This window comes from Balaenoptera borealis (assembly GCF_965194805.1).
Source record: "Balaenoptera borealis genome assembly, chromosome: 13".
Classification (NCBI taxonomy): Eukaryota; Metazoa; Chordata; class Mammalia; order Artiodactyla; family Balaenopteridae; genus Balaenoptera; species Balaenoptera borealis.
In genome coordinates this window covers 97,882,721-97,910,371 of record NC_138870.1, presented here as the reverse complement: position 1 = coordinate 97,910,371, position 27,651 = coordinate 97,882,721, and the positions used below count along the sequence as shown (strand labels likewise).

Genomic DNA, 27,651 nt, shown 5'->3' with positions numbered 1-27,651 from the left:
AGCAAAAAAGGTCGCCGGCCTGAGGTGCGGTTTCTGTAAACTGCTCCCAGCCGCGGGAGGGGGCCGTATTCGGGCTCGAGCGCCCAGGGCACTTCAGCTCGGGCGCCAGGAGCCCCCCTTCCCGCTGGGCTGGCTGGGGGTCCCGCCCCGGGAGGCCGCCCCCCGCCCCGAGCACCGCCCGCGCCCCTCAGGCCTCGCGCCCCTCAGGCCTCGCGCCCGACCTCGAGAGCCCGGGCCTAGCCGGGACCCCCGCCCCGCGCGCCGCACGAGCAAGGGCCGGCCCGGCCGGCTACGGCGCCGCCTTGCTCCTCGGCCCGTCAGTCCGTGGGTCAGTCGGTCGGTCCACAGATCCTCACGTCCCCACCGGAGGGGCACAGGTGGGCGCCGGGCCCCGCAAACCCAGCGAGTCTCAGCCAACCTCTCGCTCCGCACTCACCTGCCCCGCGGGGGACGTCCAGCTGCCCCGCAGCCGTGCGCCACCGCCACCACTGTGCCAAAGCTTGTCAGGCTGGAGGCTCGACCCCTATCGGCGCTCGGCGGCGTCACCGCGCACGCGCGCCGGGCCGAGCGGGCGGCCGAGGGGCATGCTGGGGGCTGTAGTCTTTCTGGTCCGTTGGCCGGGAGGTGCGGTGGGGTCTGCGCGCTTCTGGACCCCGCACACCAGCCTCCTTTCGGAGACTAGGCCGCGTCCTCCGGCGGGGGTGGGGGGGTGGTCGAGGGTTACTGGGGGTGGAGGTGGAGAGGCGACCTTCGAAGCCCAATTTTGGCCTAGCGATGCCCACCTGGCCTCCCGTCTGCGCTGCATCCCTAGGAGTTAGGGGAATATGGGGTGGACCAGTGGTCAGGATGGGGGATAGACGCGGCAGGGCTCTTGGAAGGGGCGGCTTACCTGATATTCATTTTCTAAACATTTAAGTGCCTTCTTTACGGGTGTACAAACCAGTCCTAGACCAGCCTGATCCACTCTTACACAATTCACAAGCCTTGGAAGGAGCCGCAACTAGTAACAAATTGGTTGAGGTCCTACCCGAGAAATTCAATCTTCGGGCATAATGCAATGAGAGGGTGTAGTCAGAGGCCTGCATTTGAGTCTATCAACCACGCTAACATTTGGCTCACCCATAAAATGAGAATGTGAACTTGTGGTGGTTGTGAGAACTGGATGCTGTCTGAGAAAATGTTAAAGTGCAGTACAAATGAACAGTCCATGACGGTAGCAGGGCCCATCTCCATTTGATATCCAGGTCCCAGTGGACATCAGGCTCTAGTTTAAAAAAAAAAAAAAAAAAAAAAGCACTTGCCATGTTTTAGAAAGGTCACCAAAAGCTATAACAGGATTACAAGAATATTTTTCTAGAAACTTCACCCTACTCTGAAGAGATGTACCACAATCTCGTTTTAGAGCTGCTTATTAACCTGAGCTCGGGTTCCTAAGGGTGTTCCAAGGTGGGGATGATGCAGTGAATTAATGGGAACCACAGGTGAAGCCTACAAAACACACTAAGGCATTCTCAATCATGACCTCATTGTATTATGCTCACTTTACAAAGCACTTTCATGTTATTCACAAACACTCCTGTGGCAAAAGCAGGGCAAATTTTATCATTAGAATTTTGCAGGGAACTTGGCCAAAATATCAATAATGGGAACTAATAGTGGTTGAAGGACTGCAGATACAGAGGGTCAACTCTAAAGTTACATGTGGATTTTCAACCACACGGAGGTCAGTGCCTCTAACCCCCACATTGTTCAAGGGTCAACTGTCCTTGGCCTGTACTCTCACAACTAGCACTATCCTAGTTACAACTTTATAAAGCCATGGCAGAGGTGTAACACTGTCCCATAGTTTTAAACTTCTCAGTGCCCTAGAGCCATGTCAGTGGAAGGCTCCATCATTTGTGGATGGAAACTTGACCCGAAGCATTCATGGCTCCAGTCTCCCTCTCAACCTCATCTGTGGCCACTTGACATCACTATTTGATAGGAGCTTGTTATTTCCTAGGAAACTCCTGTGGGGATTGAGGACAAGGGGGCGGCCTGCAGTAGCTCCCAAGTATCCCTTGGAGCCCCTCCTTCCACTCCAGCTTGGACTGGGATGTTACCTAGCCACAGTTTCTGGCCCACTGTAGATAAGGAAGGCCCAATACCACCACAAATATGAACTTTCAGCACAAAATAAAGCATCAGAATCTGAAAGGGCAGATCTAACATGGCTTTTCTAAGGCCAAAGGATCTTGTTATATGAGAACAGGGCCTCCTGTTTTGTGCCACCCAAAAACTCATTTCTTTTTCATTTGACCTTTTGTCCAGGTGGTCACCTACAGATCACCTCATCCTCTGAAGTGCTCAAGTTGAAATCTGGGTCAGAAACCCAAATCAGTTTCTTCCTGAGTTTGGACTTTTCGTGAAGGCAAATTAACACCCATACTCACCTCTTAAACTATTTCCCCCGGCAGAAATTTGGCCTTTAAGAATCTGTCTGTACAGTACACAGCACTTAATGAGGTAAAGATAAGGTTGCACAAGATCCAGAATTGAAAAACCTAACTCTGCTTTTACTTTTAGTTACGTTCAGAGTTAGCTAAATTCATGAGCTAAAGTTTGTGTCCATCAGACCACATCTCTAATAAACAACATACCTTATAAGTAATATATGTGAATTCCAGTATTTTTCATCTTTTGTGTGTGTGTGTGTCTGCGTTGCACGGCTTGTGGGATTTTAGTTCCCCAACCAGGGATTGAACCTGGACCCTTGGCAGTGAAAGCATGAAGTCCTAACCACTGGACCGCCAGGGAATTATGAATTCCAGTATTTTTAAAATGTTATCATGACTAAATATAATGTCTGGGCTTCCCTAGTGGCACAGTGGTTAAGAACCTGCCTGCCAATGCAGGGGACACGTGTTTGAGCCCTGGTCCAGGAAGATCCCACATGCTGTGGAGCAACTAAGCCCATGAGCCACAACTACTGAGCCTGCACTCTAGAGCCTGTGAGCCACAACTACTGAGCCCACGCATCATAACTACTGAAGCCCACACACCTAGAGCCCGTGCTCTGCAACAAGAGAAGCCACCATGACAAGAAGCCCACACACCGCCACCAAGAGTAACCCCGCTCACCGCAACTAGAGAAAGCCCGCGCACAGCAACAAAGACCCAATGCAGCCAAAAATAAATAAATAAAATAAATAAATTTATTAATAAATAAATAAAACGTCTGTTCCAGGTGGAATCCTGGAACAGAAAAAGGTCATTAGCGAAAAACTAAGGACTCAATTTAATAATGTATCAAAATTGGTTCATTAACTGTGAAATGGTACATCAGATATTAATAATAAGGGCAACCAAGTATGGTGTATATGGAAACTCTCTGTACTATATATGCAATTTTTCTGTAAATCTAAAACTTTTCTAAAATTTATATAAAAATTGCATTCAAAACCTGAAAAAATGCACAGAGGCAAAAAGAAAATATAAAACACCTATGAATAAATCTAATTAAGGAGGTAAAAGACCTGTACTCACAAAACTATGACTCTGATGAAAGAAACTGAAGACGACACGAACAGATGGAAAGATACACTGTGTTCATGGATTAGAAGAATTAATATTGTTAAAATGACCAAACTATACCCAAGGGAATTAACACATTCAATGCAATCCCTATCAAAATATCAATGACATTTTTCACAGAACTAGAACAAATAATTCTAAAATTTGTATGGAAACACAAAAGGTCCCAAATAGCCAAAACAATCTTGAGAAAGAACTAAGTTGGAGGTGTATGCCCTGATTTCAAACTATACTACAAAGCTACAGTCATCAAAACAGTATAGTACTGACACAAAAACAGAACCATAGTCAATGGAACAGAATAGAGAGCCCAGAAATGAACCCACACTTATATGGACAATTAATCCATGACAAAGGAGGCAAGAATATACAATGGGGAAAAGACAGCTTTTTCAATAAATGGTGTCAGGAAAACTGGATAGCTACATGCAAAAGAATTAATAATGAGCATTGGCAAAGATGTGGAGAAAAGGGAACCCTTGTGCACTGTTAGTGGGAATGTTAATTGGTGCAGCCATTATAGAAAACAGTATGGAGTTTCCTCAAAAATTAAAAATAGAGCTACCATATGATCCAGCAATTCCACTCCTAATTAGAAAAGATATGTGCACCCCTATGTTCATTGCAGCATTGTTTACAATAGCCAAGATATAGAAGCAATATCTTGTCCCATCAATAGATGAATGGATAGAGATGATGTGGTATACAAGGGGGGAAAGGAGGAGGTGGGATGAATTGGGAGATTGGGATTGACATATATACACTAATATGTATAAAATAGATAACTAATGAGAACCTGCTGTATAGCACAGAGAACTCCACTTCGCTGTACAGTAGAAACTAACACAACATTGTAAAACAATTATACCCCTATTAAAAAAAAAAAAAAAGATGATGTGCTGTATAAACGATGGAATATTACTCAGAATGAAATCTTGCCATTTCCAACAACATGGATGGACCTAGAGGACATTATGCTAAGTTAAATAAGTCAACAGACAAATACTGTATGGTTTCACTTATATTTGGAATCTAAAAACAAAAGAACAAAACATAACAATAGAAACAGAATCACAGAGAACAAACAGGTGCTTGCCAGAGGGGAGGGGGTGGGGAGAGGGAAGAAATAAGTGAGGAAAGTTACGTGGTACACACTTCCAGTTGCAAAATAAGTGAGTCACAGGTATGAAGTGTACAGTGTGGGGAATATAGTTAATAAATATGTAATATCTTTTTATGGTGATATATCATAACTAGATTTATGGTGATCACTTTGAAATGCATAAATATACCAAATCACTACGTTGTATAACAGGAACTAACATAGTGTTGTAGGTCAATCATACTTCAAAAACAAGCAAACTCATAGAAAAAGAGATCAGATTTGTGGTTACCGGAAGTGGGGAGTAGGGGCAAGGGGAACTGGATGAAGGCAGTCAAAAGGTACAAACTTCCACTTACAGAATAAAGAAGCACTAGGGATGCAATGTACAACATGATAAACATAATGAATGCTGCTGTATGTTATATATGAAAATTGTTAGCAGAGTAAATCCTAAGAGTTCTCATCACAAGGAAAAAATTTTTAATTAAAAAATTAAACTTTAATTTTGTATATCTTTACTAAGCTTACTGTGATAATCATTTCATGATGTATGTAAGTCAAATCATTATGCTGTACACCTTAAATTTACACAGTGCTGTATGTCAATTATACCTCAATAAAACTAGAAGAAAAAAAATCATCTTAAACTCACTATCCAAGAAACCACACTATTTCACTATATAGCTTTCCAGCCTTTTTTTTTTTTTTTTTTAACTTTTTACTATTCATTTTTTATGTTGACTCATTCCCAATTCTCTGGTTGGTTCAAGTTCAGGATGCACTCACCCATGGTAGGCAGACCAAACCAAAAGTAGTGTCCTCAAGTCTCAGCCTGCTCCCCGACTAACCAGCAAGAAGAGAGGAAGGTTGGCGAACACTCCTGAGCTCAGAAAGGAAAATGACATTTTCTGAATACTTTCTTCATGTCAGACCCTGGATTTTCATACTGTTCTGGAGACACCTATCCTCTGTGCTTCCACTGAAGGATATCTGGCTCTCCTGGTTATTGTATGAAATCTACCATCAGCCAGGGAAAGAGGGCAGTAAGTGCCCAGGTGTCTGACTGCAGCTGAACAGAAGACAGTGGTCCCACAGTCTGCCAAGACCCTGATTTCTGGATGATTCAGATCCTGGGGCTTGCATCATTGGTTAACTGAATTCAGTCTAATCTTTGAGATGCCATGAGCGTTCTCTCTTCTCAGGAACCTGAAGCCCACCCAAATGCCTTTAATTAAAATGTTAAAGTAACAAAATTGCACTTAAGAGTATATCACAACACAGCCACTATGGAGAACAGTATGGAGGTTCCTTAAAAAACTAAAAATGGAACTACCATATGACCCAGCAATCCCACTACTGGGCATATACTCTGAGAAAACCATAATTCAAAAAGAGTCATGTACCACAATGTTCATTGCAGCACTATTTACAATAGCCAGGACATGGAAGCAACGTAAGTGGCCATAGACAGATGAATGGATAAAGAAGATGTGGCACATATATACAATGGAATACTACTCAGCCATAAAAAGAAACAAAATTGAGTTATCTGTAGTGAGGTGGATGGACCTAGAGTCTGTCATACAGAGTGAAGTAAGTCAGAAAGAGAAAAACAAATACCATGTGCTAACACATATGTATGGAATCTTAAAAAAAAAATGGTTCTGATGAACCTAGGGGCAGGACAGGAATAAAGATGCAGACGTAGAGAATGGACTTGAGGACACGGGGAAGGGGAAGGATAAGCTGGGACAAAGTGAGAGAGTAACATTGACATATATACACTACCAAATGTAAAATAGGTAGCTAGTGGGAAGCAGCTGCATAGCACAGGGAGATCAGCTTGGTGCTTTGTGACCACCTAGAGGCGTGGGATAGGGAGGGTGGGAGGGAGACGCAAGAGGGAGGAGATATGGGGATATACGTATGCATATAGCTGATTCACTTTGTTATAAAGCAGAAACTAACACACCATCGTAAAGCAGTTATACTCCAATAAAGATGTTTAAAAAAAGAGTATATCACAAGTATATAAATATAAAACCAAGAGAATGGAAGAGGAAAGAAGACACACAAACCCACCCCTCAAATAGTCTAGGAAGAAAAACCAGCCAAACCACCAATCACTAGAGATCAGAATTGTCAGAACAAGACTGTCATCTATTTATTTTCTATGAGGAAATTTACTAACTAAAATCCACAGTATCCGATATCCCCAGTGTGTCTGGTATGTTATAGAAGCTCTCAGATTACGATGCACTGATAGTAGCTGCTTCCTCTCCAGAGGCCTGTACTAGAGAAGGAAGTAGACAGCATGTCTGAACAGCGCCCAATGATTAATTCCTTGTGCGAGACCTAGTAGTTTCAAACATCCCTTCCAGATGCTCACAAGAGAGGACTAACAGTAATCAAACTGTTCCTGGAAGAATTGAAATATCACGTGGCTCCGGGCGGTCCATGCCTGCTCGCCACCCTGAACTGTACTTAGAATTTGGCTTTAAGGATCACCTCCTATTCTTCACTACAGGTTGAGTTCTTCAGTCGGGCTGCCTTTGACTTGATACAACTGGGGCCGATTCAGCCTCTTCTCCCTCATGACACTCCCACTCCTGACAACTAGGTGACCCGAGGGTGGAGGTGCGGGGAGAGAGGCACTAGCTCAGAGCAGTTCTGATGTCCCTGCTTCACTCTCAACCATGGGTATGGACGGTATCAGCTGTGTCACTCTTCCTCCTCACAACAGTATTTGAAGCAATGGCAAGTTTTCTCTTACAAGACAGGAGCCCTAACACTCCTTCACTACTCCTCATGTGGCAAGGGCTTCCTTGGAGGCTGGCTCTCCAGTTTATCTCTGTTCCTCAGACTGGGTGTCCAAAATAGAACATAAGGCCACAGGTCTGGAACAGGGTGCCTTTTCCGGACACAACACTACCATTAACACAACCTAAAACTGTCTTAGCTCACTGGCAACCACTCCTGGTTCATACTGAGTTTAAGGTTAACTTATTTACATCTACCTTAATTTTGTCTTCATTTTGGCCACATCGTTTCAATCTATTTTGGTTAGGTGAAATCTTAAGTTATCTTACCAAATAAACGTATTGGTTAATTGTCCTAGTTCTGTGTCATCTGCAAATCTGAGAGATAAGCTTTCTTCCTTTTCATCTATGCTGAAGAAATATGCAGAATGAGGCAGGGCTAGGGATAGAAGCCTATGTCATGACACGAGTGCTCTCCTTCCGGGTGGATGGTCACTCTCGCTCACCTTTGGCTGCAGCTGGTTCACTCAGCTATCAGGACCAGAGATGGTCAAATGCCTTGATGAGATCAGTATACCCAGTTAGCATTTCCTTGATATACAAGCCTTATCCAAAGATCAAATGAAGTTGGGCACAACTTCAGCTAAGCCTGATGATCACATCAGTTTTCTCTGAGAATTTACCATACCTCTAAATTTCATTACTTATTCTCATCAGATACAACTGAAATGCAGGTATCCAGCTATAACGAATCACTGAATCCAGATTATTTTGCTAGGCCTAGATCAAATTCACTTCCAGAAGAGAGGGCCAGGAATTTGTTCCCCATCTTGCAATCGCAATCAAGGGAACGTGTAAAAAGGACTAGACTAGCTGGAAAATATGCCTTGAAAGAGCAGAGTGAAGACCATAAGCTACATTTATTACGAAAATTCGTGTTGCCATGAAAAACAGAGTCCAACCACAGTGCAATTTATTTCTGTGTTGCAAACTTGAGAAATGTGAAAGCACCATGGAAAGAAAAGTGCTGTATTAATTTACGGTAACAACTCTTCTTTTTTTTTTTTTAAAGTTTTTTTATTTATTTCATTTATTTTTGGCTGTGTCGGGTCTAAGCTGCAGCACACGGGATCCTCACTGAGGCATATAGTATCTTTTGTTGTGGCTCATGGGCTTCCCTCTAGTTGTGGCGTGCGGGTTTTCTCTTCTCTAGTTGTGACACACAGGCTCCAGGGTGCATGGGCTCTGTAGTTTGTGGCACTTGGGCTCTAGTTGAGGCGCGCGAGCTCGAGGGCTTAGATGCCCCCGCAGCATGTGGGATCTTAGTTCCCTGACCAGGGATTGAACCCGCGTCCCCTGCAGTGTAAGGTGGATTCTTTACCACTGGACCACCAGGGAAGTCCCTACGGTAACAATTCTTGAGATAAAATAAGGCACTAGAAGTAACAGTTTTTATGACTCGGCAAAAAAAGTTAACACAGCCAACAATGGTTTTTTGTTTAATTCTCTTCTAACTCTACAGACGTAATTCTGCCTTCACCTTCATCACACTTTCATATGGTCTTAACAGGGGATGTACCTCCTCTTCTAAGAATCTCCGTACCTGCCAAAGAAGAAAGCAAATACAAGATAAAAGAACACGTTAAGTTTTGAGAATCCTTTTTTCAATGTCAATTCATAACACTGAGACCTTATTTGATAAACCTTTATGCCACCACTGAGCTTCTATTTTTCTCAACTCCCTGCCAGAAATCTCTCCCTAGACACAGGCAGCTCACCCCATCAGGCCCACCAGGCCGCCCCTCCCCACAAACCAGCCTGGCTGTGTCCTTTCAGTTGGTCTCACCATTCTCCACCCATTACCCAAGCTAAAATCATCACTGCTTCTTCCCTCCTCCCCATTCGACCAGCTTCCAAGTGACTAACTAACATCTTAAACAGCCCTCGAATCTGTGCCCCGTGTGCACGTACCCTGGCCTTGGCTCAAAGCCCTCGTCACCGACTGCTTACCCACTGCAGCAGTCACCTTATTGGCCTCCCGACCTCCAGTTTAAGTCCTTCAAATCCAATACACCAGAGTGACTTGAATATAAATGATAAGCTCCCGTCTGTCTTCTACTTTAAATCCTAACTGCTTCCAGGGCACCTGATAATCTGGCAACTCTCTCTTATGCTGGACGTCCATGCATCTGCCATCTCCTCTCACCCTGGTGTTCCCTACAGGTAACTCCTGCCTGTCCTTAAGATTCAGCTCAGATGTCATGTCTTCCAAGAAGTCTTTCCTAACTTCTTCTGATCTAGGGTTGTCTCCTTTGTGATCCCCAAAAAGATGTGCTTCCCTCAATTCTTGCATGTACAGCTTGGTATTCTAAGCCTTCACCATTAAGTTTTGAGCTCCCTGAAGATAAGGATTATCTAATTCATCTTTAAAGCACCAGAATTAAACACAGCACCCAAACACAATCTGAGCACCTAGCCTGTACTCGATAATGTTTTTTGTTTTTTTTTTTAACTTTGGGTTTATTTATTTATTTATGGCTGTGTTGGGTCTTCGTTTCTGTGCGAGGGCTTTCTCTAGTTGCGGCAAGTGGGGGCCACTCTTCATCGCGGTGCGCGGGCCTCTCATTATCGTGGCCTCTCTTGTTGCGGAGCACACGCTCCAGACGCGCAGTCTCAGTAATTGTGGCTCACGGGCCTAGTTGCTCCGCGGCATGTGGGATCTTCCCACACCAAGGCTCGAACCCGTGTCCCCTGCATTGGCAGGCAGATTCTCAACCGCTGCGCCACCAGGGAAGCCCTCGATAATGTTTTTGAATTAACCCGTAGTCTCCAAAAGGCCAAGAGGAAAAGTGACAAACATTTACTGAATACTTACTATGCACCAAGCTAGGCCTTTCAGTCCACGCTCCAAGATACGTATCTCTATCCTATCGGCCAGTAAAAGTAGAAAGTCAAGACTGAACCCAAATCTACCTGACAGTAAAACCCAATCTTTGTCCATTACACCACGGCTCCAGACCAAAAGAGAATTCAGAGAAATCCACTGGGAGAAACACTTAAGGCAGCTCAAAACAACCAAATCTTTAAATTTTAGCCAGCAACCTACTCTGAATTCTTTCTAACTAGCCCCATTCTCAGCATACCTCCCATGAAGCAGAAACATTATATTAATAGATAATATTCCAGGCTCTGCAGCCCAGCAGTGTAAAAACAGGGCACTTGGGGAAGACTGCAGCACCACAGAAGTGTTCTGATGTTTACCTGCTGGGATGCACGACCGGTGAAAGAAGAAGGATCCAGTAAATGGTCCAACTGGGAGTGAATGGGACTGAAGTAGGCATCAGCCTGGATACGCTCTATGAGGTCATTTTCACCCCCTTCCTGCTTGACCACAGCAGCTGCCTGATGGGAGAGGACTCTGATTTTCTCATGGCAATCCTGGGAAGACAAGGAGTATGGTTGGCTTACTAGTAACAGGCATTTGAGGGCCCATGCTGTATGGCAGCTGGAGCAAAGGCCTCCTCCAAAGCTTCATGAACCATCTGCCCTTACATCCTGCCCACTTCCCAGCATTTCCTATGGAAATTCAGACCTAATTTCTTCACTGAAAGTGGACCTTTTCTACAAGTGATTAAGCAATTCACTTTTTAATAAACTGAGGTCACCACCATCACCCTCCAAAGATAGGCCTGTTCTACGGCAGCATATGGTCACTGTTTTGTACCAATACCATGACCGAAGGTAATAACAGAGACATCTTCGTGTATCCTTCTTTGGGGAGGAGAAAGCAGGACTAAAGGTGTACTTTGTTTACCCAGGAGCATGAGGGGTTACAAACCTGGCGGTTACCCCCAGCTTTCACCATGGCCATAATGATGTTCTCTGTGGCCATGAAAGGCAGCTCTTGCCGAATGCGCCGCTCAATTACCTGTACGAATGAAGCACCAAGAAGGATGCCTCAGGTTACAAAGTCATACGCACAGTAGGACATCAACTATGACCAAAAAGATACACAGCAGGGACACGAACTACCATTATCTATGAAGAAAGAGGGTAGAATGGATTGTCTTATGCTACACTGTATTTTTAAGTTTTCTCATAATCCAGAGTATTATTTTGATTTAAAAAAGGAATACTGACTTGAGTAAACTTTTAAAAGTTGCTTCATCAGAATGATTCCTAAAACCTCAAGTCTGCTCAATTTCAGTGCCTGACTTCAGGAGCCAAGCACAGCATGGCAACAAACCCACCTGCCTCAGGTACTCACAAACAGACCAACGGAGAAGTCTACTCTGTCAGTCACAGCAGAGCTGACGACTCAGGCCGGTGGACAATTTTAAGCCAATTCGAAGCACTTCTTTTTCCCTCTTCTATAAACATGTCTATGAATCCCCCAGACCTAGTTCCCTAGAGCTTATGTCACAACATGAAGAGTGAGCTCTGCTTGGGAAGAGCTCCAACTGGACCAGAATCCAGCTCCTCCAACACGCTCACTCCAGAGCAGTAGGCCACCCGCCCCGCCCCATTCCCACCCCGCCCTCATACTGTGCTTTTTAACGGAGGCCGCTTACTCTGGGGTACACCACCAAGCCTTCAGAAATGTTCTGCAGCGTATTCAGTATCGTATCTGCAGTGAGAAATGCCTCGGCCAAACACATTCGTCTAGAAGACAAACAGTCAATTCAGTTATCGCTTCAAGCAAATAACGATTTCCATGAAATGGAGGGTGTGTCCCAAGAAGCTGCCCTACTGACTTCTCATGCCAGATGTGCTACTTGGACAATTTCCTTCAACTACCCCAATATCCTAATGACCCTCAAATCTATCACCTCTTGACTAAGACCACTTGCCCAAGCGCCAGACCATATACCCATTTGGAGAGCTCCACCTGGCTGATGTGTAGGTTCCCCAAACCCAGAACTGAATTCAGCCGCTTTTCCACTGCCTCCTGCTCCCCACCTCACCCCGCTCCTCCTCTCCCTGTAGCTCCTGACTCAGGAAATGGCACCAGCACCCCATCACCATCTTAACACTCACTCCAGTCAACCGCCAAGGCCAGCCCACCTGACATCGATTTTATATCCACATCCTCTCCAGTTACATGGCCACTGTGCCAGTGTGTACTCGGATTTTTTCTTTTTTTTTTTTTAAAGATTTTTATTTCATGTGGACCGTTTTTAAAGTCTTTATTGAAGACTTTAGAGTCTTCGTTACAATATTGCTTCTGTTTTGTTTTGGTGTTTTGGCCGTGAGGCATGTGGGATCTTAGCTGCCAGACCAGGGATCAAACCCGCACACCTTGCATTGGAAGGTGAAGTTTTAACCACTGGACCACCAGGGAAGAACCTGGATTGGTTTTAAAAAAAAAATATATATATATATATATATATTTTATTTTATTTATTTATTTATTTATTTATTTATTTATTTATTTATTTATGGCTGGCTGGCTGGCTGGCTGGCTGGCTGAGTTGGGTCTTTGTTGCTGTGCGCGGGCTTTCTCTAGTTGCAGCGAGCAGGGGCTACTCTTTGTTGTGGTGTGCGGGCTTCTCATTGCATTGGTTTCTCTTGTTGTGGAGCACAGGCTCTAGGTGTGCGGGTTTCAGCAGTTGTGGCTCGTGGGCTCTAGAGCACAGCCTCCATAGTTGTGGCTCACGGGCTTAGTTGCTCCACAGCATGTGGGATCTTCCCGGACCAGGGCTCAAACCCGTGTCCCCTGCATTGGCAGGCGGATTCTTAGCCACTGCGCCACCAGGGAAGCCCCTGGACTTGGATTTTTAAAGTAGCCTCCTAACTTGTTCTGATCAGCTCCCTGTCCCCTTACAACTGATTCTCCAGATTGGTGCAGGGCATTTTAGTGTGCACATCCGATTAGGTCACAGCCTGCTAAAAAACAGTCAATGGCTGACTTCCGAATGAGTTCACATGTTTTATTCCCATAAACCCTGGATTATGCACACACGCCAGAGACCTAGCTTTAACTCTGATCATTTCCTCTCAAGAAATTCCAGCAGAATACAAGCAATACTAGAGTAATGAATCTGCTTTTGAATATTAATAAGTATATACACAAAGCAGAAAATCACGTGCATGCTGGTACCTTATTAGTAACTACAAATTACTCCTGACCCATCTCATAACTAATTAAGATGTTGCTGTGTCAAGACACCACACATGACGTCCCCCTGCCTTCAGAACAGTATCTTTGGGAGTCCCCTAGAGGCCCAGCGGTTAGGACTTCACCTTCAATGCGGGGGTGCAGGCTCCATCCCCGGTCGGGGGGCTGGGATCCCACATGCCTCACGGCCAAAAATAAACCCACAAAAAACATAAAAGAAAAACAGAAGCAATATTGTAACAAGTTCAATAAAGACTTAAAAAAAAAAAAAGAAAGAGCAACATCTAAACTCCTTTTCAGGGCCTAGAGGGCCCTTCATAAACTGGCTACTAACCAAGAGCATGTCCGACCTCATCTCTTGCCACAGACTTCATTCTCCAGGGCTACCCGACTATTAGTAACTCCCCCAACTGTTTTTTCTCCTGCTCTGTGCCTTTATACATGCTCCCAATCTTGTCTCAAATGTTAAAAAATGCCTAGATTTCTTAAGTCTAAAGCATCACCTCTGTGAAGCTTCCCTCAACTCCTCCACCACCCCTCCCTCCGCTTTGCCCCCACAAGGATTACTCTGTATATATTTTGATTCTAACACGTATCACACTGTTCCTTCTATGTTCTTGCCTCCCTATTAGACTCCAGGCTCCTCAGGGACAAGGAGGGAATACAGAGATGCTCATAAAGTCCTGCTGCTTCCAGGCCCCTCTTGGTCCTCCCACAACTTGCTGTACGCGACACCCCCGTTTCACTGACCGATTGGCACTATCATCCAGTGTGCGTTCAAACCACTGCACAGATGCTGTCTGCAGCGGGTCCATGACAAGGGTCATTAGGTGACGGGCCAGGCTGCAGCACCGCTCTGAGCGCATAGGGTTCCGCTTGTACGGCATTGCACTTGAGCCTGTCCGTGTAAAGGAGAAGAAGCAAAGGCAGGAAGACCTCAGGGGACAGTGGGCGGCCGAGCACGCTCCTGGCAGAACTGTTCACACGCGCCCGCGAACCTCCTGGCATCTCGCGGTGCTCCCGGGCCTCCACGCAACACTCACCAATCTGCTGTTTTTCAAAGGGTTCCTCCAGCTCCTTGAGGCTTGCCAGGAGTCGCACGTCAGTACAAATCTGGGGAACAGCAGGGCCACAGGCATCACCCACACTCTTAGCATGCGGGGTCTGGGGCAGGGACTGGGCGGATGGAGGAGGGGAGCTCTTCGGGAGCCCGCCGAGCTGAAGGGCAGCATGTCCTCCCCGAGGGAGACTCCTCCCAGCTCCTGAAGAGCTGGCATTCGGGGAGCACGGGCATGTTCTGGTGAAACACTGCGTAGGATTATCACGGACAGACAACGGCAAGATGAACTTAATGAGAACACGGAAACTAGTCCTTCCTTTTAACACACCTTAACTTAAGAGGCTTCACTGACAGGCCCCAAATTGCTATGAGTGATATCTGACATCTCTCAAAAGCCACAATGAAGTCGAAGTGAGGCTGGGCGGGTCTGTCTGTGGCGTCCAACACTCCCATTGCTACCACCACTCACCTTGTGCACCGATGCCCCCAAGCCGGCCAGCGCGGACAGCACCTCAATATCTATTTTTCGTGTATAGGTCTGCCCTGTGATGATGAAAGCCCTAGTAATGAACAGAAAAGAGCCTCACGTGAAAATATTCCAAAATGTGACTGTGTCAAACAAATGAGCAAAAACAGACTGAGCGAAAGCTTGGCGCCACTGGAGCACTAAGTCACACTGAGCCCAGGACCTCGCTGATACGTGGCTCCAGGAACACACTGCTCTTCCACCCTTGTTACTGATACCCAGACAGCCGCCCTGACCCGAGGAGGAAACACGGTCCAGCGAGCCTCTGTCCTGCTGCAGTCCAATGAAGTGCCTGAAACAAGGAGCCATGGGGGAGCCTGTAGCCCTCGATGCACATAGCCAGACTGAGACCAAGCCATCGGAGGTCCTCAGTAAAAAGCAAAACAGCAACAACATGGGTAAGGCTATTCTACTGAACTCAGAACTAAATAGCTTCCTTTTTTCTTATAAATTATAAGAAATATAATAGAATCCAGACTGTAAGAATAAAAACCCAGGCTAGAGATGGAAGGAAATGGGTGGAAGGACAGAGAAAGAAAAAAAAACAAAACAAAAAAAAATTTAAGGTCAAATCTAGAGGAATACTATCTTTCATTACTTAACAAGGAGGCCAACACTTTTCCCACTTACCTACCTCTTAAATCCTGCCTTTTCTGTCACCATCTTGTCAAGCTGCTCTACCTTGGAAAGAAAAGACATCCCTATAGAAATTCAGGTGTGTCTAGCATGAGAACATCTTGACAAGTCACCTGCCCAGGTTTTGGCCTTCACTACCCGCTTCCAGACCAGACTCCACCCATTCCAGGTTCAATCGCTTCTACCATCCTGGAGGTCAGCTTTGTCTCTGGTGCTCCTGCAGTTGAGTTTGTATCACCCAGGTCACTTTCAGAATACCTTTTGGTCATCTCCCTCGAAGAGCTGCAGGAAGCTGGCCTGGGTGCCAGTGGTGCCCTTCACTCCTCGGAAGCGTAGGTCATCTTGGACACGCTTCAAGTTCTGGAGATCCATGCAAAGATCTTGAATCCAAAGACAGCAACGTTTCCCAACTGTGGTCAGCTGAGCAGGCCTGAAAACAACCCAAAGAGAACACAGAGAGGTCTCAAACCAGTGACTTATTTCATAAAACCTTCATTGCTTCTTCTAATAACTGCTACCTCTGGGAAGGGTTAAGAATTAAAGTAAGAGAGAAACCAGTGAAGACAAAACAAGAGCTAAAAAGTTTAAGCAAATAAGTTAAGCAAATTCAATGTCATTTATAAATATTCAAAGGTTATAAAACTAAAGGGCTACTAGCACAGTTCTTTCTTCACCATCAAGAGGCACTATAAGGGCAGAGACAATGTCTGTTTTGTTTGTCCCCAGGCCTTGGCAAGAAATATACACGTAACAAACATTTGCCAAGCATCTAATGTGTTCTTGGTATTGGAAATACAACAAAGAACAAAACAGACAAGTGGAGCTCATATTGTCATGTAAACAAGTAAACAAACAAGATAATTGTTCATTTTTTAAATGCTATCAAAAAATAAAACACGGATGACGATACTGGAGATTGTGACTCTAGACTGACAGTAAAGAAAGGGCTCTGTAAAGAGTCCAGATCTGACGAAGAGGGGCTTCCCTGGTGGCGCAGTGGTTAAGACTCCACCTGCCAATGCAGGGGACATGGGTTCGAGCCCTGGTCCGGGAGGATCCCACATGGCACGGAGCAACAAAGCCTGTGTGCCACAACTACCGAGCCTGGGCTCTAGAGCTCATGAGCCACAACTACTGAGCCCACACACTGCAACTACTGAAGCCTGCAGGCCTACAGCCCGTGCTCCACAGAGAGAGAAGCCACCACAAGGAGAAGCCCACGCATCGCAATGAAGAGTAGCCCCTGCTTGCTGCAACTAGAGAAAGCCCGCATGCAGCAACAAAGACCCAACACAGCCAAAAATAAATAAAATAAAATAAATAAATAAATTAAAAAAAGATCCAATGAAGAGCCAGCCAAACTGGAGAATAACCCCAAAACACACACAACCAGAGGACTCTAACATAATAGCTAATGGCTTTGTCTTCAGTCTGAGGTCTAAATCAATCTATTGCAGGTCTGTTTATAACATAAAACATAATTATGAGTAAACTGCAATAAAGTCAGAGTTCTACTAGATGACCTAGCCTACTGCATATGGAATTTCTCTTCTATTAGGCTAATGATATTGACAGCTGGCGACATCAAGGCACCCCACTAGGAATGTCTACAGCATACACATCAAAAGTTAGGACACATATTCCCAAATCAATCTTATGGTAGTTTTCCTTGTTAACTTCTGCTACTAGATTATTGGTACAAGCAAAGAAAAAAATACATTTGCATGGACCTATTCATAGGAGCATGATACATAATAGCAACAGAGTGGAAACAAGTCAAATGTCCAGCAACTGGTGAACAGATAATGTAAAAATAAATTAAGTACTGACACATGCTACATGGATGAACACTGAAAACACTATGGTAAGTGAAAAGAAGCCAGTCACAAGAAGATGAACATTATATGATTCAACTTAAACAAACTGTCTAAAAGAGGCAAATCCATAGACAGAAAACAGATTTGTGGTTGCCAGGAGCTAGGGAATGGGGGAATGGGGGAATGGGAGGGAATGCTAATGGGTACAGGTCTTTTGGGGGGGGGTGATGGAAATATTCTGAAATTATATACTGGTAAGGACTGCATGAACTCTGTAAATATACAAAAAACCACTGAACTGTATACTTCAAATGGTGAATTTTATGGTAAGTCAGTTATAGCTCAATAAAGCTGTTTCTTTTTAATTGCAGGGACTCACCCATTCTGAGGTCATATCTACGCACCAGTACCCTTTTCTGGGTTTCTAACGGCTGCTAACCGTGGCAGCGGGTACCCCTCATCGAACCACCCCCAGAGGAATCCTGGAACGCCTGCACCCCGAGCGCCCCACATCAGACGCGGGAGGAGAGGAGCTGCGGCTCAGGCACCCCCGAGCGCCCCGCATCAGATGCGGGAGGAGAGGAGCTGCGGCTCAGGCACCCCCGAGCGCCCGCATCAGATGCGGGAGGAGAGGAGCTGCGGCTCAGGCACCCCCGAGTGCCCGCATCAGATGCGGGAGGAGAGGAGCTGCGGCTCAGGCACCCCGAGCGCCCGCATCAGATGCGGGAGGAGAGGAGCTGCGGCTCAGGCACCCCGAGCGCCCGCATCAGATGCGGGAGGAGAGGAGCTGCGGCTCAGGCACCCCCGAGTGCCCGCATCAGATGCGGGAGGAGAGGAGCTGCGGCTCAGGCACCCCGAGCGCCCGCATCAGATGCGGGAGGAGAGGAGCTGCGGCTCAGGCACCCCGAGCGCCCGCATCAGATGCGGGAGGAGAGGAGCTGCGGCTCAGGCACCCCCGAGCGCCCGCATCAGATGCGGGAGGAGAGGAGCTGCGGCTCAGGCACCCCCGAGCGCCCGCATCAGATGCGGGAGGAGAGGAGCTGCGGCTCAGGGGACGCCGGGCGTCTATGGAGCCAGCACAGAACGCAACGTTTGCCACGGCCCGGGCACTCACACTGAGCGCTGACTCCTTCACAGGAACAGATCCTTCTGGTTTCTGCTACTAATAACGAAGGCTCTAATTTTAAGGAAGATTAAACTCAATAGGCTTTCCTAAGTTACAGGGGATGACACCCTTGTTGCCATAGCAACACCCCATTAAAACATAAGGCAGGACTTCCCTGGTGGCGCAGTGGTTGAGAATCCGCCTGCCAATGCAGGGGACATGGGTGTGAGCCCTGGTCCGGGCAGATCCCACATGCCGCGGAGCAACTAAGTCCGTGCGCCCCAACTACTGAGCCTGCGCTCTAGAGCCCGCGAGCCACAACTACTGAAGCCTGCATGCCTAGAGCCCGTGCTCCGCAACAAGAGAAGCCACCGCAATGAGAAGCCTGCGCACCACAATGAAGAGTAGCCTCCGCTCGCCGCAACTAGAGAAAGCCTGCATGCAGCAACGAAGACCCAACGCAGCCAAAAATAAAATAAACAAATAAATTAAACAAAACAAAAGGCAGAGGCTAACACACCACTACTCAAATATCACTTGAAACCTGCTACTAGCATTTCAAAAATGACATCATTGGCTTTAAAACAGGGTTTTATTCAGTAATCATAAAAATACTTGCACATTCAAAACATAAAAAACATAGTATGGAAAAAATTTTAGTTACCCTATTATCTCATAAACCAGAGTAATCAGTATATACATCTTGGTGTACTTCCTTCCAATCTCTGTACAATTTATATGCTGTCTTTTCCCCACAACATTAACCTAAGTGCATTCCCATGTCTTATTAGTCTTACCGGCATCATTTTGCTAGTTGTGTATTATTCAAACCTGTGGATATACTACATTCTATACCTTATTTAATTATTCTCTTATTCTTGGACATTTAGATTGTTTCCAATGCTTACCATCATAAATAATATTTTAACAAAGATCTTTGTACATATAGTTTTTCCCATAATTTGGATGACTTGGGTTAAATTCTCAAGAATGGAATCACTGAATCAAGAATACTTTCTTGAGAGGCAGAGTGGAAACAGATCCAAGAAGGGAGCAATCAGAGGCTCCCCTTTCCTGTGGCCTAAACTGGGAGAGCCCCTCCTTCCCTCCTGCTCACGCCGCAGGAAGGTACCCATCTAAAACTCTGGTCCTTCATAGTTACCCCAACTAGCTGTCTACTGTCCTGACCTGCAAAACCATCTGGGCTGACTCTACTAACCAGCATTGGATTCCTGGAGTGGGAAAGGAGGGATCAGGCCCTGTGACTTAAACAGGATCTGCTCTCCAACCTCTTCCTTGCCCCTAAAAGATCTCCCTGTAGGCAAAGGAGATACCAGAAGTATTAGATTATTAAATTAAGGGGAAAAAAAAAAAAAAGAATACTTTCTGTTTACATATTTTCCAATGAAATGAACCACTAGATTTACTCTCTAAGCAGTATAGCTTTTAAGGTAGGTATAAGGTTCATTACTCACAGGCACCCCAAGTGCTTATGTTTTGAGATTTCTCACCTCCAGGTTACCATGGAGAAGGGAGAACTGAAGGAATAAATGGAAGCTGGATGCACATAAACAAGGCCAATTCCCAAGAGGTAACCCTCTCACTTACTGGAAATGTGTGAAACCTAAGGTGGGAAGATCAGCTCGTTCCTTGGCAAAGTCGGCAAGGCGAGAGATCACTCTGGCAAGCTGCGAGGAAGACCATGTGCGAGAAAGAGTGAATTCAGGCTGAGCACTTGCATAAACAGGAACTAAACTTGGAGACAATTCATATACAATTACACCTCCAGCTCACGGAAGGCAGAGGCCATATTTTTTCATCTCTGTATCTTAAAGTGCCTTGAAGAGTTCATACCAACCAACATTCAAAAACTGAGTTGACTACCTAAAATGTCACAAATTATTTCTGCACAGTTTTAACACCACTGGCACGTTCATGAAGAAAAACAAGACAAAATCATAAATCTGACCCACATACTCCAGCCACGTGCTGCTGGTTACACTTTCTTCACTTAAAAGGCTATGCTTTAAAAAGCATTAACTTATATAGTGATTTAACTCAAGAAGAGATAATTAGTTCTACAGATTAGATCTAGGATCATTCATCTGAGTAAACAATAACTTATTTAGATTTACATTGTGCTGCTTTACACTGTGGTACCCATCTCCTGTCACAGGGAATCTTAGGACTGGTAAGCAACTTCTGTCAACTTCTTACCTTTGGCAAAAGCAGGTCAAATGCATTTCTAAGAATAATCAAGTCCTGCAAGGGAAATGCAGTGATCTTACGTTAATCAGCTTTGCCCAAACAACATTATGACATAACACTTCTTGGCCATCACAACTGGGTTTCTAACCTAGTTGCCTATCTCACTTTCAGCAACACACTGTGCAAGCCAGAAGATGCTAACAGAAATTTTCTTCTGATTACTGTTTTAAAAGCACACCAACTTAGACAGCAGTACTACTGGATTCTATAAGCACAAAGCCTTTATACTTATAAAGCCCTATTTATGTGGTATCTAATGTAACGGGAAAATGATAAGGGGTAAGCCCCATCGTGAATACGGCAAAGATGTCCCGGTCAACAGGGTTTATACCTTCCCGAAGATTAGTGTTTGAGTTTCTGAGAAGAATCCATAGGGGTAAAAAAAAAAAAAAAAAAAAAAAAAATCCATAAGGCACATTTCATTAGTTTCCACTCCCTTTTTTTCATGTCAATCATTGCTAACAAAAAAAAGTCATGAACTACAAGATCTAGGTTTAGGAAATCTAAAGCTGCTCCTGGGGGGTTAGGAGATGTAAGTGTTGCAGGCAACTCCAACACATGTTTATGAGACAGTAATTGTTGAGCCCAACTGCATGCTGGGTAATTTTAAAAGGATACTCCAAGTTAGAGGACTGTTGTTCTCCCATTATCTGATTCACCAATTACACATCGATGCCTTTAATTACGTACCACATTAGACAAAAAATGTTACTTGGGGCAACTTAGAAATTGCTGGCTTCTTTCTGAACTGCAAGTGTATCTGGATTCTAACTTCTAGTCCCACGGGTGCCCTGCAATAAGGGCAGAGCTTTGGAGCCACTCTACCCAGGCATGAATCCTTTCCAGCTGCAAAACCTAGAGCAAGTTCTTCAACTTCTACACTTCCTCATCTGTGGCAATGGGGAAAAAAAAGCCAAAGCCAAAGACTACATATTCTGAATCCATTTATATGAAATATCGAGAAAAGGCACAACTATAGACACAGAAAGCAGGTCAGTGGTTGTTTGAAACTGGAAGCAGGAGTGGAGATTGACTGTAAAACAAGCAAAAGAGAACTTCTTGGCGTGAGGGGTATGCTCGAAAACTGGAGTGTGGTGAGGCTGAATGATTGCATAAATTTACTAAACCTCATTGAACTGTACCTTTAAAATGGGTAAACTTATGATATTAAACTATACCTCAATAAAGCTATTTAAAAATGGAGATAACAGAATCTAACTCTTATGCCTGTTGTGAAGAAAAAATGAAGTAATACATAGAAAGTGCTCAGAATAGCGCTCGGCGCCTAGAAAACTTTGGAAAATGCTTGCTTTTACTTTCTCGTGTTTATGAGACACTTTTGCTAATTAAGGGATTTAAGAATTATAATGTAATTATTTCTTTTTTTCAGAAGTCTTGGCAAAGAGTAAAAAGGACTTTGGAAAGAAAATCCCTTTGGAAAACTACTTTGGCCACTAAAATGCTAAGAACTCGGCTTATGTCCAGCATACCAATGCGTAGGCAGTATCTGTACGTCTCATTTTATGGAGGTCATTAGGGGCTTACAGTTTAGATTGGAAGGATACCAAAAGCAGAAAATTCCTGAGCACTGAGATCCTAAGATCTATGGAGTCACTTCCTAAAATGGACAAAATCAAAGAAAATTTATAAATGCATTATAAACACTGAGTCTAAGTGGAAACAAAACAACATCATGGGCTCCTACTGTATTGTCTCCAACATAGCAGGAGGTGGCACCAAGATGAATAATGCCAGCAGCTTTGGGGCAGCAGTGGGCAAACGTGTGCACGTGAGCCATCACATCATGTCGTAACTGCTTCTCTTCCTCAGCTGCCATCTTGAAGTCGATGTTGTCCAGGTTTGATTTCATCTCCTGAATTTGTTCATCTGTGATAGGCAAACCCAATGTCTGCAGAACAGGCAAAATAAAATAAAATAACTTCTTGTGGCACAATTATTTGAATTGAAGTGACACTGAAAAAAAAATTGGTTCATGTCAGCATTTATGCCCTACCTTCCAATTCTTAAACTAAAATTGGGCCAACTAAACTAAAAGGACATGGGGAGGAGGAGACAATTTTCTAAATGAATCATGGTAAATTATATTCTAAGGGAACTCCAATATATAAAACAATGCAATCCTGATTTTTGTTCCCTCTGCCCCTACGTCTCTGCTCACTCCCTCACAGGTCTGGTCTCTGGGCTCAAACGCCATCTCCTCAGAGAGGTCTTTCCCGACTTCAATGTGAAACACCCTTCTTCTGTGCACTCTCTATCTATCCCTTTAGCCTGGTTTTATTTAGAGCACTTATCACCACATGACATTTTTACAAACGTATTAGCGTGTCTCTCCCCTCTAGAATGTATATACTCTCTGAGAGGAGAGCTTTGTGGTATTTATTGCTTATTCTTTAGTGCTCGGCACTTAAGTGCCCAAAGTGTAGGATCCAGGCCACAGCTTTACATTTGATCTAGATGGATTTAGCCAGAGAAACCAAAATTAGGAATGTTATTAGTATCTTTGCCAACAAATTATGTGCAACAAATTCAGTGCAACTGAAAGCAATTCCGGGGCTTCCCTGGTGGCGCAGCGGTTAAGAATCCACCTGCCAATGCAGGGAACATGGGTTCGAGCCCTGGTCCAGAAAGATCCCACATGCCGCGGAACAAATAAGCCCGTGCGCCACAACTACTGAGCCTGAGTGCCACAACTACTGAAGCTTGCGTGCCTAGAGCCCGTGCACCGCAACAAAGAGTAGCCCTCGCTCGCTGCAACTAGAGAAAGCCTGCGCGCAGCAACAAAGACCCAACGCAGCCAAAAATAAAAATAAATAAATTAAAAAAAAAAAAAAAAAAAGCAAGCAATTCCGGGAGATACAAATGAGAAAATAAACACATCAACATCTTACGTTCATCCATCACTGAAAAAATCAGGCCGACAAAAAATAGCTGGCAGCCCACAGGCAGCTTGGAACCCTGGAGCCAAGCACTGAATATGTACATTGGTGAAATTTATCCAAACCTCACTTGAAAGCCCCAAGGCCTGGCCCTGGGAAGGGGCTCACATCTTAAGACCTACCTTGTCCAAGGTGGTAGCTACTACTCAGATGTGGCTATTTACATTTAAACTAGTAAAAATTTAAAAGTAAAAACTCAGGACTTCCCTGGCAGTGCAGTGGTTAAGAGTCGGAGCTCCCACTGTAGGGGGCACAGGTTCGATCCCTGGTCCGGGAACTAAGATCCCACATGCCGCTCAGCCCAGCCAAAAAAAAAAAGAAAAGTAAAAATTCAATTCCTCAGTCACACTAGCCACATCTGGCCAAGCTGCCTTGGATTTTTAGTCATCAGACGTGACATCTCAGGGCTCCTCCCAAAGCAAAGCAGCAGGGGGCAGCGTGATCAAAATGCTTCCTATCCCCAAGCAATGTGTCTTCTCAAAATTCATTCCCTACTCCTAATTTTCAGCACTTCTCCTAATCTCTCATTGCTCAAATTTTTTAACTACTAAATTATTATGTAATTTGTGCTGTTAATTTTAACAACCTAGCTAATAGATAATCCGAACTCAGGAGATATCAAAATTGTCTGCATTTCAGGCAATGTATATATAGATTGGGCAGAGGAAAGGACACATATTCAGACTTTACATTTCAATCCCAGCTTGAACCTTTTACTAGCTATGTTGAGTGGCAAAATCTTAAGAGTGCCACCACCCTTATCTAGAGTACCAAGTAAAACAGAAAATAGAGTACATGCTAGTGCATAACAAACCACAACACACTTCATGTTCTTGTCTACTATCTATTATTGTTATCTGAGCCCAGTTTATGAAATCTCTCTGTGCCTCCATTCTATCCTCTGTAACTCCATTCTATCCTCTGTAAAACAGGAATAACTTACTTATTATAAAGAATTGTTAATATAAATGTTTCAGACATTACATGAAATTTCTAAAAAAAAAAAAAGAATTGTTTTGAGGATTAGTAAACTATTAATTTTTAATCTTCAAACTGCCGGGCACACACATAGCAGGCACTGTAGAAATGTCTGCTACTTTTCTTTTTTAATTGGAGTATAGTTGATTTACGATGTTGTGCTAGTTTCAGGTGTACACCAAAGTGAATCAGTTATACATATACATATATCTGCTCTTTTTTAGATTCTTTTACATATAGGCCATTACAGAGTATTCTGTCTGCTAGTGTTATGTACTACTTTATTTTCTTGAGCATAGTGATAGGAAGGGGGTAAAATCTAGGAAGAAAGTTTCCTGTTTGGGGACTGTGTACCTCGGTCCTAGGCACGTACTCAAGATTGTTTCCAGGTTTACTAAATGTCATTTGGGTGCTGCCATCTTGCTTGTTGTGGCATTTTCCTCTGAAACTTTACAGCTCTGTGGATCACCTTCAGTTTCCTTTAGCTCCTCTGCAAAGGCCCGTCTGTAGCTATTTCTGAAATCGTTGGGCTAAATAGGTCTACATGCAGCTCTTATAAGAGAACCCATACATCTCATCTAACAGCCCCGATTCTCCCTCCCCAGAGGCAGACGGCAGCAGAGTGAAGCGGAAACGGTGGCCCAGGAAACATGGATTTTGTAGTGACAGTCCGGTCTCAGACAACACTGAGGCACTGTGGAGGGCGAGGTGGCTGAGCGCTCAGTCAGGCTCTGCACGGGACACGGGTTCACACCCGGGTTCCGCTATCAATGGTAAGGAGCAAATAACGCGCTGGGTATCATCGAGGCTTGGTCTTCTTCCCTACAATGTGGGAAAACCACCACCTAGTTTGCCAAGTCTTTACGGGTTAACGAGGGAAAGACGTGTACAGAAACGAGCACAACGGCACGGACCAAGCGCTCGGCTATGTACTCCTGCAGGAACCGCCAAGACTTACCCCCTGAAACGGTAACTGCACTTCTCGCCGCCCCCTGTGCGCCTCGAACCCTCGACGACTAAAACATGTGAGGCAACAGGTGGCGGCTGCCGGGTCTCCTGCCCTGGGCTTCCTGGGGCCTCAGCTCCTCTGGATTAGCGGGGAGGCTGCCCCCGGAGGCTCAGCCGGCGCTCGGCACCCAACCCGGCACGTGCGGGGCCGGGCCCGCCTCCAGCCCCGCAGCACGTTACCTGCTCGGCTTCCGCCAGCCACAGCCAGAGCTGCCGCCAGGTCCGGAATTTGTACCTGTCGCTAAACACGAAGCACATCTCCGGGCTGGCATAACGGGAGGCAAGCGGCGAGCGGTAGCTGTCGTGCCCGCAGGCCGCCTCCCGCCCGCCACCGTCGCCCCCCGCCGCCATCCCGAACACTCTACGCCGCCGAAGCCGGACAGGGACACCGAGGACGGAAGCGGAAGTCCGGGAGCGGAACATCCTCCGCTTGGTCCCGCCCCCGGGGTTCCGGGAGACCCGAGCCCTCAAGGTTGTTCAGTTTCGGCGGTTGGCTGCTGAGGGTTAAGGAGTTTCTCTTGGTTTACCAGAAACGTGATTAGCGCTTCATAAGTTACTCAGCAGCTCTGCGTCTCAGTCTCCCCATCTGAAAAAAGGTACATTAAGACCCGCCTTTAAGATTCCTGTGAGGATTGGGTGTCATCATATCGATGTCTGGTTCACTTAGAAAGCCCTCTGTGTTTGCTATTATTATTGTCGCCTAATCCCTCCCACGCTCCTACCGCCTGCCTGGCCTCCAGCGCGGTTCTGAGGAGAAAGGAAGATGCCCAAGGGAAATCGGCATTTATTGAGGGCCAAGTGAGCCCCTTGCGCGAAAGTGCAGTAAAAATGGATTTCAGCCAGCGCTGGAACTGAGGCTCATAGACGCTGATGACTTGCTCACGGTCACCCAGCTAATAAATGGAGCCGCCCGACTTCAGATTCTGACTCTGAGCCATTACGCTGTGTAGTTCCCAGCACACACCGTGCCGGGTCACACCACGGCTTGGTGAAGGCATTCCCCCGTCCTGGAACACCTCTCTCTGTCACTGCGTCTTACGTAAGGCCCAGATGGTCCCACTCTTCCCTCTGTTTGGCCACTAATAATAAAACCACTAACGTTTATGTAAGTTTCACTAGGTATCAGGCACTGTCCTGAGTGCTTTACACATGGGATCTCATTACATCCATGTGATGATCCTGAGTTTTTCAGGTACTATTAAATGAAATAATATACTACTCTCCAATGCAGAGTAAGTGCTCAGTAAATGCTTGCCATTATTATGATCCCCATTTTGCAGATGACAAAGCGAAGGCATGGGCAGGTTGAGTGTCTTGAGATTGCTCATGTAGAAGGGCAAGAGCTAGGAGTTAAGTGCAGGGGGATAGGCTCCAGGCTCCTGGTTCTTACCAGATTCAAAGGTACTCTTTGCTCTGTGCTACAGTAGCAGGTCCTATAGTGCTTTGAAATTACCTGTTTCTGAGTGTCTCTCTATGAAGGGAGGTCCATTTTGAATTCTCAGCTTGTTTGCTGAGGTGAATGGCCGCTTTCCCAGTAACCATAATACTTCAGGAATATTAAAAGCTGCTGATTAGATCTCAAGACTTCCAAGATCTTGTCTTTGACAATAACTTCTTTTCCTGTCACCTTTCCATTCCTGCTTTAATTTTTTTCACGATTTACTCAAAAACTCATGGACCACCCCTGTAAGTGTTCTCCCTCCGCACCTCTGGGATTTCATATAGGCCTCTCATAACTCTC

At 45.3% G+C, this 27,651-nt stretch overlaps 2 protein-coding genes across 10 annotated transcripts in view; both read right to left on the bottom strand.

Annotated features, from left to right (window-relative positions):
* The window catches only part of SGSM3 (small G protein signaling modulator 3), a 35,442-nt gene extending 34,892 nt beyond the window's left edge, over positions 1-550 (bottom strand). For 5 of the 7 annotated variants that reach the window (XM_082350107.1, XM_082350108.1, XM_082350110.1 and 2 more), the window contains exon 1: positions 437-543. The gene's annotated coding sequence lies outside the window, so the exon portion shown is untranslated. Of the gene's footprint in view, positions 1-436 lie in introns of all 7 variants that reach the window. The other 2 variants (XM_082350112.1, XM_082350113.1) reach the window with 2 other exon arrangements.
* Positions 551-8,489: 7,939 nt separating this feature from the next.
* On the bottom strand, positions 8,490-26,310 carry ADSL (adenylosuccinate lyase). Of its 3 annotated transcripts, none has more exons than XM_082352758.1 (13): positions 26,091-26,309; positions 22,673-22,876; positions 20,917-20,961; positions 20,308-20,387; positions 16,036-16,207; positions 15,776-15,822; positions 15,085-15,175; positions 14,599-14,668; positions 14,306-14,453; positions 12,009-12,099; positions 11,276-11,365; positions 10,699-10,875; positions 8,490-9,040 (listed from the first exon to the last, which is right to left on the bottom strand). In XM_082352758.1, the coding sequence occupies exons 1-13, from the start codon at positions 26,259-26,261 to the stop codon at positions 8,954-8,956; spliced, it is 1,473 nt and encodes a 490-aa protein (XP_082208884.1). In that variant the 5' UTR covers positions 26,262-26,309; the 3' UTR covers positions 8,490-8,953. The 3 variants fall into 3 exon arrangements, with proteins under 3 accessions (XP_082208884.1, XP_082208886.1, XP_082208885.1); XM_082352760.1 differs by lacking the exon at positions 26,091-26,309 and adding an exon at positions 25,861-26,029; XM_082352759.1 differs by lacking the exon at positions 20,917-20,961 and having other exon boundaries at positions 26,091-26,310.
* Positions 26,311-27,651: the final 1,341 nt, after the last annotated feature.